A 15883-nucleotide genomic window follows, 5' to 3' on the forward strand; every position below is an offset into this window, starting at 1 on the left:
TATTTCCACTGTGCGCTGGGCGTGGCAAAATCCTAAGCACGTTTATAAAGAAACGCGTCTGTGGAGTTTACTACGGGAGCAAACCATCCCCCATCCCCGGGGCTCAGCAGAGGGCATGTCCACGTCCAGCACGGCGAGCGAGAATCGGAAACCACGGAGCGGTCGCTCAGTCAGGCGAATTGTCCCTCGTGCTCAGGTTGCGGGCAACACTGGCAAGATCGCGTTAAATACCCATCTCGAGGTGCCCTGTGGGCATTAAGAATCAACCGCACAGTGTGGGACTGGAGGTCACGTATAGGTCACACTGGGTAAGGGTGGGCAAGGTCCCTCCCTGAAGGACATTAGTGAACCAGTTGTTTTTTTTTTAACAACAATCCGGCAGCTTTGATTGACCTTTTTTTCTGGTTCTAACTCAGAAATGACCAAATTTATTGAATTCAGTTTCACAACTTTGGGCCACGTGAAACTCACCACCTCTGATCTGTTGGTCCAGGACCGGAAGTGTGCGTGTCAGCCGTGGCTCAGTGGGTTGCACTCTCACCTCTGAGTCAGAAGGTCGTGGGTTCGAGTCCCACTCCAGAGACTTCAGCACAAAATCCGGGCTGACACTCCCAGTGCAGTACTGAGGGAGTGCTGCACTGTCCGGTGGTGCCGTCTTACGGATGAGACGTTAAACCGAGGCCTCGTTCTGCCCCTCTCGGGCGGATGTAAAAGAATCCCAGGGGCACTATTTCGAAGAAGAGCAGGGGAGTTCTCCCCGGTGTCCTGGGACAATTTTATTCCCCAACCAACATCGCTAGAACAGATTATCTGGTCCTTGTGACATTTTGCTGTTTGTGGGATCTTGCTGTGCACAAAGTGGCTGCCACGTTTCCTACAGTGACTAAACTTCAAAAGCACTTCATTGGCTGTAAAGCGCTTTGGGAAGACCTGAAAGGCGCTTATATAACTTCTCCACCTCTCTCCTCCTTTCAGACGCTCCTTAAAACCTACCACTTTGGACCAAGCTTTTGGTCACCTGTCTTCATATCTCCTTATGTGGCTCGGTGTCAATTTATTTTTTGTCCTGATTATGCTCCTGTTAAACGTTTTAGGACGTTTCCCTACGTTTAAGGAGCTAATATAAAGGCAGGTGGCTGTTGTTGTTGTTGTTGTTGTTGTTGTGCTGTACAACCTATAAAAATGGAATGGTTTAAAATTCAGCATTTTCCCCAGTTGGAACTCTCTCCAGGCACATTATAATTATAATTCTATATAAAATGCAAATAAAAATAGAAAGTGCTGAGATTGTACATGAGGTCAGTCAGCATCGGTCAGAGGTTTGATGGTTTGGGGTGGGACCCCTGTTTTAATTTAAGGTTCCCTTTCTGTCTCACTGGAATGTGGTGATGGTGGAATCTAAATTATAACAGTGACTGAACAACGAGGAGCTCCAACCGATCGAGGATCGCACGGACCTCTGCACCCGACACCAGGCCGCCGATGTCACCCCGACGGAACGACTACCCCCCTCTCTGAGGCAGAACAGAAACTCGTACCTCAGCTCAGGGAGCGTGGAGCACTTTGCACAGATCACCTGGATGCAGGGGACACGGCCAAGAGCTGGAAACAGCAAAACGGACTGTCGGGTGAGACTTTAAACGGTTGTTAAAATGGGTCTGAAAGTCGCGTCCATTAACGTGCGTAGCGTTAAATGCACTACGCGATGTGTGTCGACCTTGGACTACCTGGCCAAGGTCAAGAGCGACCTGCTGTTCTTACAGGAGTGCGGCCTGCTGCATCTCAGCAATTACCGGCAATGGTCGCAGCGCTGGGCCCACGGGCCGTCGATCTGGTCGGGAGGCAACGATAACCGTGCCTCCGGCCCTGGGGATTCTGCTGCGGGGAGACAACTTCACCATCACCGAAGTAAAGGAGGTGGTGGGGGGGGTCGTCTCCTCGTAGCAGACGTAATGTACAAAAACGCTCCGCTCCGGCTGATCAACGTGTACGCCCCGGCTCTGAAGGGGCGAGCGGCTGGCCATCTTCCAGCAGCTCCCACTGCTGCTGGCGATGTCCAAGCCGGTCATTCTCGCGGCGGTGACTTCAACTGCATCATCGATGCGGCTGGAACGATCCGGCAGAGCCGACAGCAAACTGGACGCCACGTCCAAACTCCTGATGGAAGGGGTGAAAGACGCCAAGCTGTGCGGACATCTTCAGCAACCCTTGCAGACGGAGCAGCACGTCAAAACACCTGGTCCAGACCAGACGGGTCCGTCCGTTCCAGGATAGACTTCCTGTTTGTATCCCCGAAGCTCAAGGTCAGATCCACCAAGGTCACACCGGTGTTCTTCTCTGACCACTGCCTCCTACTGGCTGACTGTCAGCTACAGGACGACGAGAGAGTGGGCAGGGGGACATGGAAGCTGAACGTGAAACTGTTGACCCCGGGAAACATTGAGGAACTGACGAGGGATTACAAAGGTTGGAGAACCGTAAAGCCCCTCTTTGATTCCCCAGTGCACTGGTGGGAAGCCATCAAGGCCAACATCAAGAGGTTCTTCATCCTCAAAGGTGTTCAGAAGGCGAGAGAGAGGCAGAGGGAAATGTCCCGACTCCAGAAAAGCATGCAGAATCTGCTCCTGCTGCAGTCGATGGGGATCGATGTCGGGGAGGAACTCAGAGAGGTGAAGGGCCAGCAAGCCTCGCTCTTTGCCTCCGAGGCCTCCAAGATCATCTTCCGGTCCAGAGTCCGCTCCATGGAGCAGGACGAGACTTGCTTGCGCTTCTTCTTCCAAAAGGTGCACAAAGAGAGCTCTGTGATCAGCAGCCTGAATGTGGAGATGCCGGTGATGGACTGGGGTTGACAATTGTAATATACAACGGGTCATTTGCTGTCTTTTCGATGTTTCTGCCTCTCTCTTTTTTTGGTGGTTTGTATATTCGGGGGATCTGTAGGTAACACCTGCCTGTCTGCACACTGATTGCCTTGGCAACGGGCAGTTGAAAACACTGTCTGTAATCACCAAGTATTGTTCTGTGATTTATAAATGCGAAGGGTTCGAGGATTTCATTTCCACATTCACCTGAGGAAGGAGGAAGCCTCCAAAAGCTTGTGAATTTCAAATAAAATTGCTGGACTATAACTTGGTGTTGTAAAATTGTTTACAATCAGCAGCCTGAAGGAAGAGGACGGCTCGGTCACGTCCTCACAGCCCGACATACTGAGGATCTGCAAATCATTTTATGCCAGACTGTACAACGCGAAGCCCACAGACAGCGCGGCCTCCCAGTCCTTCTTGTCATCTATCACGGAGGTTTTAGACAACAGCAAGCGGGAGAGTCTGGATCACCGCTAACTCTGGACGAACTGACAAAGGCCGTCTGGTCCTTCGAGAAGAGTAAGACTCCCGGAAGCGACGGTTTACCAGTGGAGTTGTACTCTGCTCTGTGGGACTGGATGGGCCCAGACCTGCTGGAAGTGTACGGGGGTATGCTTCTGGCAGGCAGCATGTCAGTCTCCATGAGAAAAGGCATCATCGCCCTCATCTACAAGCAGAAGGGGAGAGGGAAAAAAATCAAAAATTGGCGACCCATCTCACTACTTAACGTGGACTACAAAATTACGTCCAAGGTTATCGCCAATCGGGTCAAGTCAGCCCTGGAGGTGGTGATCCACCCGGATCAGACCTGGACTGTAGCCGGTAGGAAGATCTCTGATAGCCTGGCACTACTCAGAGATACTATCACCTACGTACAGGACAGAGGGGTGAACACCTGCCTGATCAGCCTGGACCAGGAGAAGGCCTTTGACAGAATATCGCACACGTATATGATGGACGTGCTCTCCAAAATGTGGTTTGGGGAGGGAATCCACAATTGGATCCAACTGCTCTACACACAAGTCAGTAGCGCAGTTTCAATCAACAGGTGGGAATCGGAAGGCTTTCCGACCAAACCTGGAGTCAGGCAGGGCCGATCTCTCTCCTCCATCTGGTTCGTGTGTTGCATCGAACCCTTTGCCGAGTCCATCAGGAGGGATGCGGGCATAAGAGGGGTGACGATCCCAGGCAGCGGAGGCACTCAGGACAAGGCCTCCCTGTACATGGACGACGCGCCGACTTCTGCCCGGATCAGCTGTCGGTCCGCAGATTGACGAGCATCTGCGACCAGTTCGAACTGGCCTCGGGGGCCAGAGTAAATCGCAGCAAGAGCGAGGCCATGTTCATTGGGAACTGGACCGGCCGATCCTTTGTCCCCTTCACCGTCAGGTCGGATTACCTGAAGGTGCTGGGGATCTGGTTCGGGGGGGCTGGGGCGTGCACCAAAAACTGGGAGGAGCGTATTTCTAAGGTTAAGCAGAAACTGGGACTGTGGGATCAACGATCCCTATCGATCGTGGGCAAGAACCTGGTCATCAGGTACGAGGTGCTCTCGGTGTTGCTGTACGTGGCGCAGGTCTGGCCCATACCTCGCTCCTGCGCCGCGACAGTCACCCGAGCCATCTTCCGCTTTGTCTGGAGATCAAAAATGGACCGTGTCCGCAGGGTCACGATGTACAAATCTCCAGAGAAAGGGGGGGGAAGGGCGTGCCCAACATGGCCCTCATCCTGATGGCCACCTTTGTGTGCGGCTGCATCAAGCTGTGCATTGACCCTCGGTACCCAAACACAAAGTGTCACTACGTGCTGAGGTTCTACCTGTCCCCGGTGTTGAGAAGGATGGGCCTGGCCACGCTGCCACGGAACGCTCCGTCCAGTTGGACCGTTCCGCCCCACCTGTCCTTCGTGGAAAAGTTTGTGCAGAAAAACACCTTTGACCACAAGGCGATCAGCAAGTGGTCTGCACGTAACGTCCTCGAGACCCTGCGGGAAAAGGAGATGGTGGATCCTGTCGGTTGGTTCCCCGAGCAGACTGTCAATGTCATTTGGCAGAACGCCTCATCGCCAGAGCTTTCAAACAAGCACCAAGACCTAGCTTGGCTGGTGGTGAGAAGGGCCCTTCCCGTCAGATCCTTCATGCACTCCCGGACTCTCAGCGCCACCCGCGCGCTGTCCCAGAGGAGGCTGCGGTGGAGACGAGACCGTCACCCATCTCCTTCTGGAATGTGCCTTTGCAAAGAAGGTCTAGAGAGAGATGCAGTGGTATCTGTCCAGGTTCGTCCCGAGCAGTTCCGTAACACAGGATTCTGTGCTCTACGGGCTGTTCCCGGGGACGCACTGAGACGGACATCAGCTGCTGCTGGAAGACCATCAACTCGGTGCAAGACGCCCTTTGGTCTGCCCGAAACTTGCTGGTCTTCCAGCACAAGGAGCTGTCCTCGACCGAGTGTTGCAGACTGGCACATTCCAAGGTCCAGGACTACGTGCTGAGGGACGCACTGAGGATGGGTGCGGCCGCCGCAAAGGCCCTGTGGGGAAAGGCAACCGTTTAGAGCCTTCCCGCCATTGTATACCGAGGGGCTGCAATCAGGGAAACCCCCCCCCAACCCCGGGCAGAATGTAAAATTCTAACTGATGTCATGTAACTGTAATGAATTTGTAATGAACCTGTAAAGAATCTGTAACGTACCTGTTATCAAAAATGTGCATTGAGTGTATTGCAATGAGGCACCCTAGAGTGTGATGAACTGTAATTATGTCCAATGTGTTCATTGAACTGTACTTGATGTAACCTGAAAATTGTATAATCTGTATTGTATACGTTTGGAATGTGATATGACAACTGTATTGTATGTATTGCTGCAAATTTTATGAATAAAGTATATTTTTTGAAAATAAAATAACAGTGACTGAACTTCGCAATGTACTTCATGGGCTGTAAAGTGCTTTGGGATGCAATGAGGCTGTGAAAAGCTCTGGATAACTGCAAGTCCTGTCTTTACTATATAAAAGATGAATAAGTACACTCCCAGGGACTTGAACACAAAAGTTAGGCTGACACTTCCAGTACTGAGGGAGTGCTGCACTGTCGGAGGTGCCGTCTTTCGGATGAGACACTAAACTGAGGCCCCGTCTGCCCTCTCAGGTGGACGCAAGAGATCCCATGGCACCATTTCGAAGAAGAGCCGGGGAGTTCTCCCCGGTGTCCTGGCCAATATTTATTCTTCAACCAACATCACTAAAATAGATTATCTGTTCATTTATTACGCTGCTGTTTGTGGGATCTTGCTGTGCGCAAATTGGCTGCCGTGTTGCCTACATTACAACAGTGACTACACTTCTAAAAAGTACTTCATCGACTGTAAAGTGCTTTGGGACGTCCTGAGATCGTGAAAGGTCCTACATAAATGCAATTCTTCAATATATAAAACATAATAGGTATACAGCACAGAAGGAGGCCATTTGGCCCATCGTGACTGTGCCGGCTCTTTGAAAGAGCTACCAATTAGTCCCATTCCCCTGCTCTTTCCCCAAAGCCTTGCAAATTTTTCCTTTTCAAATGTATATATATATATATATATATATATATATAAATTCCATTTTCAGAGTTACAATTGAATCTGCTTCCACCATCCTTTCAAGCAGTGCATTCCAGAACATCATAACTCGCTGCGCAAAAGAAATTCTCCTCATCTCTCCTCTGGCTTTTTTGCCAATTATCTTAAATCTGTCCCCTCTGGTTACTGACTCTTCTGCCAATGGAAACAGTTTCTCCGAATCTACTCTATCAAAACCCTTCATGATTTTGAATACCTCCATTAACCTTCCCCTTGGAGAAGCTCAGAACAATCCCAGCTTCTCCAGTCTCTCCACATAACTGAAGTCCCTCATATCTGGTCCCATTCTAGTAAATCTCTTCTGCACCCTCTCTAAGGCCTTGACATCCTTCCTAAAGTGTGGTGCCCAGAATTGAACACAATACTCCAGCTGAGGCCTAACCAGTGATTTATAAAGGTTTAGCATAACTTCCATGCTTTTGTACTCTATGACTATTAATAAAGCCAAGGTTCATAGAACCATAGAAATTTACGGCACAGAAGGGGGCCATTCGGCCCATCGTGTCTGTGCCAGCCAAAAAAGAGCTATCCAGCCTAATCCCATTTTCCAGCTCATGGTCCGTAGCCCTGTAGGTTAGGGCACTTCAAATGCTCATCCAAGTACTTTTTAAATTAGTTGAGGGTTTCTGTCTCTACCACCCTTTCAGGCAGTGAGTTCCAGACCCCCACCACCCTCTGGGTGAAACAATTTCTCCTCAACTCCCCTCTAATCCTTCTACCAATTACTTTAAATCTATGCCCCCTGGTTATTGACCTCTCTGCTAAGGGAAATAGGTCCTCCCTATCCACTCTATCTAGGCCCCTCATAATTTTATACACTTCAATTAAATCTCCCCTCAGCCTCCTCTGTTCCAAATAAAATAACCCCAGCCTGTCCAATCTTTTCTCATAGCTAAAATTCTCCAGTCCTGGCAACATCCTCGTAAATCTCCCCTGCACCCTCTCTAGTGCAATCACATCTTTCCTGTAATGTGGTGACCAGAACTGTACGCAGTACTCAAGCTGTGGCCTAACCAATGTTTTATACAGTTCTAGCATAACCTCCCTGCTCTTATATTCTGTGCCTAGGCTAATAAAGGAAAGTATCCCGTATATCTTCTTAACCACCTTATCTACCTGTCCTGCTACCTTCGGGGATCTGTGGACATGCACTCCAAGGTCCCTCACTTCCTCTACACCTCTCAGCATCCTCCCATTTATTGTGTATTCCCTTGCCTTGTTCGCCCTCCCCAAATGCATTACCTCACACTTCTCTGGAATGAATTCCATTTGCCACTTTTCTGCCCACCTGACCAGTCCTCTGCTTTTCTTGATATATATTAATGACTTGGGTGTACAGGGCACAATTTCAAAATTTGCAGATGACACAAAACTTGGAAGTGTAGTGAACAGTGAGGAGGATAGTGATAGACTTCAAGAGGATATAGACAGGCTGGTGGCATGGGCGGACACGTGGCAGATGAAATTTAACGCAGAAAAGTGATACATTTCGGTAGGAAGAACGAGGAGAAGCAATATAAACTAGAAGGCACAACTCTAAAAGGGATACAGGAACAGAGAGACCTGGGGGTAGATGTGCACAAATCGTTGAAAGTGGCAGGGCTGGTTGAGAAAGCGGTTAAAAAAGCATACGGGATCCTGGACTTTATAAATAGAGGCATAGAGTACAAAAGTATGGAAGTTATATTGAACCTTTATAAAACACTGGTTCGGCCACAACTGGAGTATTGAGTCCAGTTCTGGGCACCACACTTTAGGAAAGATGTGAAGGCCTTAGAGAGGGTGCAGAAGAGATTTACTAGAATGATTCCAGGGATGAGGGACTTTAGTTACGTGGATAGACTGGAGAAGCTGGGATTGTTCTCCTTGGAACAGAGACGGTTGCGAGGAGATTTGATAGAGGTGTTCAAAATCATGAAGGATAGGAACATAGGAACAGGAGTAGGCCATTCAGCCCCTCATGCCTGCTCCGCCATTTGATAAGATCATGGCTGATCTGTGATCTAACTCCATATACCTGCCTTTGGCCCATATCCCTTAATACCTTTGGTTGGCAAAAAGCTATCTATCTCAGATTTAAATTTAGCAATTGAGCTAGACAGACTGGATAGAGAGAAACTGCTCCCATTGGTGGAAGGGTCAAGAACCAGAGGACATAGATTTAAGGTGATTGGCAAAAGAACCAAAGGTGTCATGAGGAAAATCTTTTTTTAAACAGCGAGTGGTTAGGATCTGGAATGCACTGCCTGAGGGGGTGCTGGAGGCAGATTCAATCATGGCCTTCAAAAGGGAACTGGATAAGTACTTGAAAGGAAAAAAATTGCAGGGCTACGGGGATAGGGTGGGGGAGTGGGACTAGCTGGATTGCGCTTGCATAGAGCCGGCAGGGACTCGATGGTCCGAATGGCCACCTTCCATGCTGTATAACCTTTCTATGATTCTATATCTTCCTGCAGTCTACAGCATTCTTCATTATCAACTTTTGTATCATCTGCAAACTTCTTAATCATGTCCCCTTACATTTAAGATCCCGTGTGCTTTTTTTAACAGCTTTGTCAACTTGTCCTGCCACCTTTAAAGATTTGTGTATGTTCACCCTCAGGTCTCTCTGTTCCTGCACCCCCTTTAAAAATTGTACCATTTAGTTTATATTGCCTTTCCTCAAATTGTTCTTCCAAAATGTATCACTTCACACTTCTCTACATTAAATTTTATCTGACATTCCCCCCCCAAAAAAACCATTCACCACTACTCTCTGTCCCTTAGCTACATCATTAAATAAATAAATAAATAAATAAATAAATTTAAAACAGAAATCGACAGTTTCCTAGAAGTAAAGGGAATTAGGGGTTACGGGGACCGGGCAGGAAATTGGACATGAATTTAGATTTGAGATTAGGATCAGATCAGCCATGATCTTATTGAATGGCGGAGCAGGCTCGAGGGGCCGATTGGCCTACTCCTGCTCCTATTTCTTATGTTCTTAGCCAATCTCATATCCACGCAGCCTCTGCCCCTTTAATCCCATGGGCTTCACAGCACCAATAAATAAATTTATAAATTATATATAGAATCATAGAATGATACAGCACAGAAGGAGGCCATTCGGCCCATTGCACCTTTGCCGGCTCTTTGAAAGAGCTATCTAATTAGTCCCACTCCCCTGCTCTTTCCCCATAGCCCTGCGAATTTTCTCCCCTTTAAGTATTTATCTAATTCCCTTCTGAAAGTTACTGTTGAATCTGCTTCCACCGCCCTTTCAGGCAGTGCATTCCAGATCATCACAACTCGCATACAATTACGAGCATATAAAATAAATCTTTACATCATACACAACAATACAGTTTAAAGACTTAAAAGTAAACTGAAAGTGAAATCTGATTTTGCTGTACCACACACACTGACCTGGATCGTTTAACTGGCCCAGGAGCGATGACATTAATCGGTGTAAATGAGAGTCGATGTTGCTAATTCCTCTCCCTGTCACTTTGTATCCCTCGCCTGGACACTGGGGAACAACAAGGGAGCTGGGTGTTGTCCCTCGGCTGATTAAATGGCCGATAAGCCAGTGAGGATTTATTATTTCGATGTTGGATTCTCTCTCTCTTTCTGCGCTGCGGGCTCACTCGATGCTTCCGCCTTTGGGAGGGATTTAAAACACTGACAGCTCGCAGAGAGCTGCTGATATCATGGGATCTCCCTCTGCAGGAAGGAGGTCCGAACTTCTGCTCCTGTCCAGAGCCCCAAACCTGGCCCGCCTCCTGCCTCATCCACTCACCCTCCCTCCTCATCAATTCACCCTCATCCACTCACCCTCCCTCCTCATCAATTCACCCTCATCTACTCACCCTCCCTCCTCATCAATTCACCCTCATCTACTCACCCTCCCTCCTCATCAATTCACCCTCATCTATTCACCCTCCCTCCTCATCAATTCACCCTCCTCATCTATTCACCCTCCCTCCTCATCAATTCACCCTCCTCATCTATTCACCCTCCCTCCTCATCAATTCACCCTCATCTACTCACCCTCCCTCCTCATCAATTCACCCTCATCTATTCACCCTCCCTCCTCATCAATTCACCCTCATCTACTCACCCTCCCTCCTCATCATTCACCCTCATCTACTCACCCTCCCTCATCAATTCACCCTCATCTATTCACCCTCCCTCCTCATCAATTCACCCTCCTCATCTATTCACCCTCCCTCCTCATCATTCACCCTCATCTACTCACCCTCCCTCCTCATCAATTCACCCTCATCTATTCACCCTCCCTCCTCATCAATTCACCCTCCTCATTTATTCACCCTCCCTCCTCATCAATTCATCCTCATCTATTCACCCTCCCTCCTCATCAATTCACCCTCATCTATTCACCCTCCCTCCTCATCAATTCACCCTCATCTATTCACCCTCCCTCCTCATCAATTCACCCTCCTCATTTATTCACCCTCCCTCCTCATCAATTCACCCTCATCTACTCACCCTCCCTCCTCATCAATTCACCCTCATCTATTCACCCTTCCTCCTCATCATTCACCCTCATCTACTCACCCTCCCTCCTCATCAATTCACCCTCATCTATTCACCCTCCCTCCTCATCAATTCACCCTCCTCATCTATTCACCCTCCCTCCTCATCATTCACCCTCATCTACTCACCCTCCCTCCTCATCAATTCACCCTCATCTATTCACCCTCCCTCCTCATCAATTCACCCTCCTCATCTATTCACCCTCCCTCCTCATCAATTCATCCTCATCTATTCACCCTCCCTCCTCATTAATTCACCCTCCCACCTCATCAAAGGTTCTGCTGAGAGAGTTTGAGCAGCTAGGGACTAAATTAAAAAGCAAATTGGCACAGGGTAAATCAGATCAGGGAGATGAATGTGTGGCTCAAAGATTGGTGTGGGAGAAGTGGGTTTCGATTCGCGGGGCACTGACACCAGTATTGGGGAAAGAGAGAGCTGTTCCGTTGGGACGGACTACACCTGAACCGTGCTGGGACCAGAGTTCCAGCGAATCGAATAACTAGGGAGGTAGATAGGGCTTTAAACTAAATAAGGCGGGGGGGAGGGTCCCGGTGGAGAGAAATCTAGAATGCTAAAGAGAAAAGACAAGGAAGCAGGGCAGGAAAGTGATTGGGGTAAGGATAACCAGATTGTGTCAGGAGGGGACAGAGCGTACAAACAAAAGAGTGCACGAACAAATAGGATCTGGGTAAGAAAAAATGGTAATGAGACAAATAGGGCCATAGTGCAAAAAAATGTTAAGATGTCTAAAAATGTTAAAAAGACAGAACTAAAGGCACTGTATCTGAATGCACGATGCATTCATAATAAGGTAGACGAATTAACAGCGCAAATAGATGTAAATGGATATGATATAATTGCAATTACAGAGACATGGCTGCAGGGTGACCAAGGCTGGGAGCTGAATATCCAAGGGTATTCGATATTTAGGAAGGACAGGCACAAAGCAAAAGGAGGTGGGGTGGCGTTGTTAGTAAAGGATGAAATCAGAGCAATAGTGAGAAAGGATATTGGCTCAGAAAATCAAGATGTGGAATCAGTCTGGTTGGAGTTAAGAAGCACCAAGGGGCAGAAAACACTGGTGGGAGTTGTCTATAGGCCTCCAAACAGTAGTGGGAATGTAGGGGATGGGATCAAACAGGAAATTAGAGATGCATTTAACAAGGGTACTACAGTAATCATGGGTGACTTTAATCTACATGTGGACTGGCCAAACCAAATTAGCAATAATACTATAGAGGATGAATTCCTGGAGTGTGTATGAGATGGTTTTTTAGACCAGTACATTGAGGAGCCAACTAGGGAACAGGCTATCCAAGATTGGGTATTGTGCAATGAGAAGGGGTTAATTAATAATCTTGTTGTGCAGGGTCCTTTCGGGAAGAGTGACCATAACATGATAGAATTCTTCATTAAGATGGAAAATGAAGTAGTCCAATCTGAAACTAGGGTCCTAAATCTAAACAAAGGAAACTACGAAGGTATGAGGAGTGAGTTGGCTGTGATAGATTGGGAAGCTTCATTAAAAGGCATGACGGTGGATCGGCAATGGCTAACATTTAAGGAACGAGTGCAGGAATAGCAACAGTTCTAAAACACAAAAGGAAAAGCGGTCCAACCATGGCTAACAAAAGAAATTAAGGATAGTATTAGATCCAAAGAGGGGTCATATAAAGTTGCCAGAAAAAGTGGCAAGCCTGAGGATTGGGAACAGTTTAGAATTCAGCAAAAAAGGACCAAGAGATTGATTAAGAGGGGAAAAATAGAGTGTGAGAGTAAACTTGCAAGGAACATAAAAGCGGACTGTAAAAGCTTCTACAAGTATGTAAAAAGAAAAAGATTAGTGAAGACAAATGTAGGTCCCTTACAGTCAGCAACGGGAGAATTTATAATGGGGAACAAGGAAATGGCAGAGCAATTAAACAAATACTTTGGTTCTGTCTTCACGGAAGAGGACACAAATAAATTCCCAGAAATACCAGGGAACCAAGGGTCCAGTGAGAAGGAGGAATTAAAGAAAATTAGTATTAGTAAAAAAATAGTGCTGGAGAAATTAATGGGACTGAAAGCAGATAAATCCCCATGGCCTGATAATCTGCAACCCAGAGTACTAAAAGAGGTAGCCATGGAAATAGTGGATGTATTGGTTGTCATCTTCCAAAATTCTATAGATTATGGAACAGTTCCTGCAGATTGGAGGGAGGCAAATGTAACCCCACTATTTAAAAAAGGAGGGAGAGAGAAAACAGGGAACTACAGACCAGTTAGCCTAACATCAGTAGCAGGGATAATGTTAGAGTACAGGACACTTAGAAAATATCAACGGGATTAGACAAAGTCAACATGGATTTATGAAAGAGCATTGGGTTTGACAAACCTACTGGAGTTTTTTGAGGATGTAACTAGTAGAATAGATAAGGGAGAACCAGTGAATGTGGTTTATTTGGATTTTCAGAAGGCTTTTGATAAAGTCCCACATAAGAGGTTAGTGTGCAAAATTAAAGCACATGGGATTGGGGGGAATATACTGGCATGGATTGAAAATTGGTTAACAGACAGGAAACAGAGAGTAGGAATAAATGGGTCTTTTTGGGGGTGGCAGACTGTGACTAGTGGGGTACCGCAGGGATCAGTGCTTGGGCCCCAGCTATTCACAATACATATCAATGATTTGGATGAGGGAACCAAATGTAATATTTCCAAGTTTGCTGATGACACAAAACTAGGTGGGATTGTGAGCTGTGAGGAGGATGCAAAGAAGCTTCAAGGTGATTTATACAAGTTGAGTGAGTGGGCAGATACTTGGCAGATGCAGTATAACATGGATAAATGTGAAGTTATCCACTTCAGAAGGAAAAACAGAAAGGCACAGTATTATTTAAATGGTGATGGATTGGGAAATGTTGTTATACAAAGGGACCTGGGTGTCCTTGTACACCAGTCACTGAAAGCAAACATGCAGGTGCAGCAAGCAGTTAGGAAGGCAAATGGTATGTTGGCCTTCATTGAAGAGGATTTGAGTACAGGAGGAAGGATGTCTTACTGCAGTTATACAGGGCCTTGGTGAGACCACACCTGGAGTATTGTGTGCAGTTTTGGTCTCCGTACCTAAGAAAGGATATACTTGTTGTACAGGGAGTGCAGCAAAGGTTCACCAGACTGATTCCTGGGACGGCAGGACTGTCGTATGAGGAGAGATTGGGTCAACTCGGCCTGTATTCACTCGCGTTTCGAAGAATGAGAGGGTATCTATAAGAACAAAAGAATATAAGAAATAGGAGCAGGAGTAGGCCAATCGGCCCCTCGAGCCTGCTCCGCCATTCAAGAAGATCATGGCTGATCTGATCCGAACCTCAAATCTAAATTCATGTCCAATTTCCTGCCCGCTCCCCGTAACCCCTAATTCCCTTTACTCATTGAAACATATAAAATTCTGACAGGGCTGGACAGACTGGATGCAGGGAGGATGTTTCCCCTGGCTGGGGGGTCCAGAACAAGGGGTCACAGTCTTAGGATACGGGGTAGGACATTTAGGACTGAGATGAGGAGAAATTTCTTCACTCAGAGGGTGGTGAACCTGTGGAATTCTCTACCACAGAAGGCTGTGGAGGCCAAGTCACTGAATGTATTGAAGATAGATTTCGAGACACAAAAGGCATCAAGGGGTATATGGAGAGAGCGGGAATATGATATTGAGATAGAGGATCAGCCATGATCATAATGAATGGCGGAGCAGGCTCGAAGGGCCGAATGGCCTACTCCTGCTCCTATTTTCTATGTTTCTATCTATGTACCCTCCGTCCTCATCTATTCACCCTTCTTCCTCATCTATTCACCCTCCCTCCTCATCAATTCACCCTACCTCCTCCTCAATTCACCCTCCCTCCTCATCTATTTACCCATCTCATCTATTCACCCTCCTCATCTATTTACCCTCCTCATCTATTTACCCCCCTCATCTATTCACCCTCCTCATCTATTTACCCTCCTCATCTATTCACCCTCCTCATCTATTCACCCTCCTCATCTATTCACCCTCCTCATCTATTCACCCTCCTCATCTATTCACCCTCCTCATCTATTCACCCTCCCTCCTCATCTATTTACCCTCCTCATCTATTTACCCCCCTCATCTATTCACCCTCCTCATCTATTTACCCTCCTCATCTATTCACCCTCCTCATCTATTCACCCTCCCTCCTCATCTATTCACCCTCCTCATCAATTTACCCTCCTCATCTATTCACCCTCCTCATCTATTCACCCTCCTCATCTATTTACCCTCCTCATCTATGCACCCTCCTCATCTATTTACCCTCCTCATCTATTCACCCTCCTCATCTATTCACCCTCCTCATCTATTTACCCCCCTCATCTATTCACCCTCCTCATCTATTTACCCTCCTCATCTATTTACCCCCCTCATCCATTCACCCTCCACATCTATTCTCCCTCCTCATCTATTTACCCTCCTCATCTATTTACCCTCCTCGTCTATTCACCCTCCTCATCTATTCACCCTCCTCGTCTATTTACCCTCCTCATCTATTCACCCTCCTCATCTATTCACCCTCCCTCCTCATCTATTCACCCTCCTCATCTATTTACCCTCCTCATCTATTTACCCTCCTCATCTATTTACCCCCCTCATCCATTCACCCTCCACATCTATTCTCCCTCCTCATCTATTTACCCTCCTCATCTATTTACCCTCCTCATCTATTTACCCTCCTCGTCTATTCACCCTCCTCGTCTATTTACCCTCCTCATCTATTTACCCTCCTCATCTATTCACCCTCCACATCTATTCTCCCTCCTCATCTATTCACCCTCCTCATCTATTCACCCTCCTCATCTATTCACCCT

At 47.3% G+C, this 15883-nt stretch overlaps 1 protein-coding gene across 1 annotated transcript in view; it reads right to left on the reverse strand.

Annotated features, from left to right (window-relative positions):
* cyldl (cylindromatosis (turban tumor syndrome), like) overlaps positions 1-2069 on the reverse strand; it is a 41210-nt gene extending 39141 nt beyond the window's left edge. Inside the window, 1 exon segment of the mRNA XM_067996423.1 lies at positions 1959-2069. Coding sequence (XP_067852524.1) covers positions 1959-2069 — 111 coding nt within the window.
* Positions 2070-15883: the final 13814 nt, after the last annotated feature.

Source organism: Heptranchias perlo, chromosome 2 (assembly GCF_035084215.1).
Source record: "Heptranchias perlo isolate sHepPer1 chromosome 2, sHepPer1.hap1, whole genome shotgun sequence".
NCBI lineage: Eukaryota > Metazoa > Chordata > Chondrichthyes > Hexanchiformes > Hexanchidae > Heptranchias > Heptranchias perlo.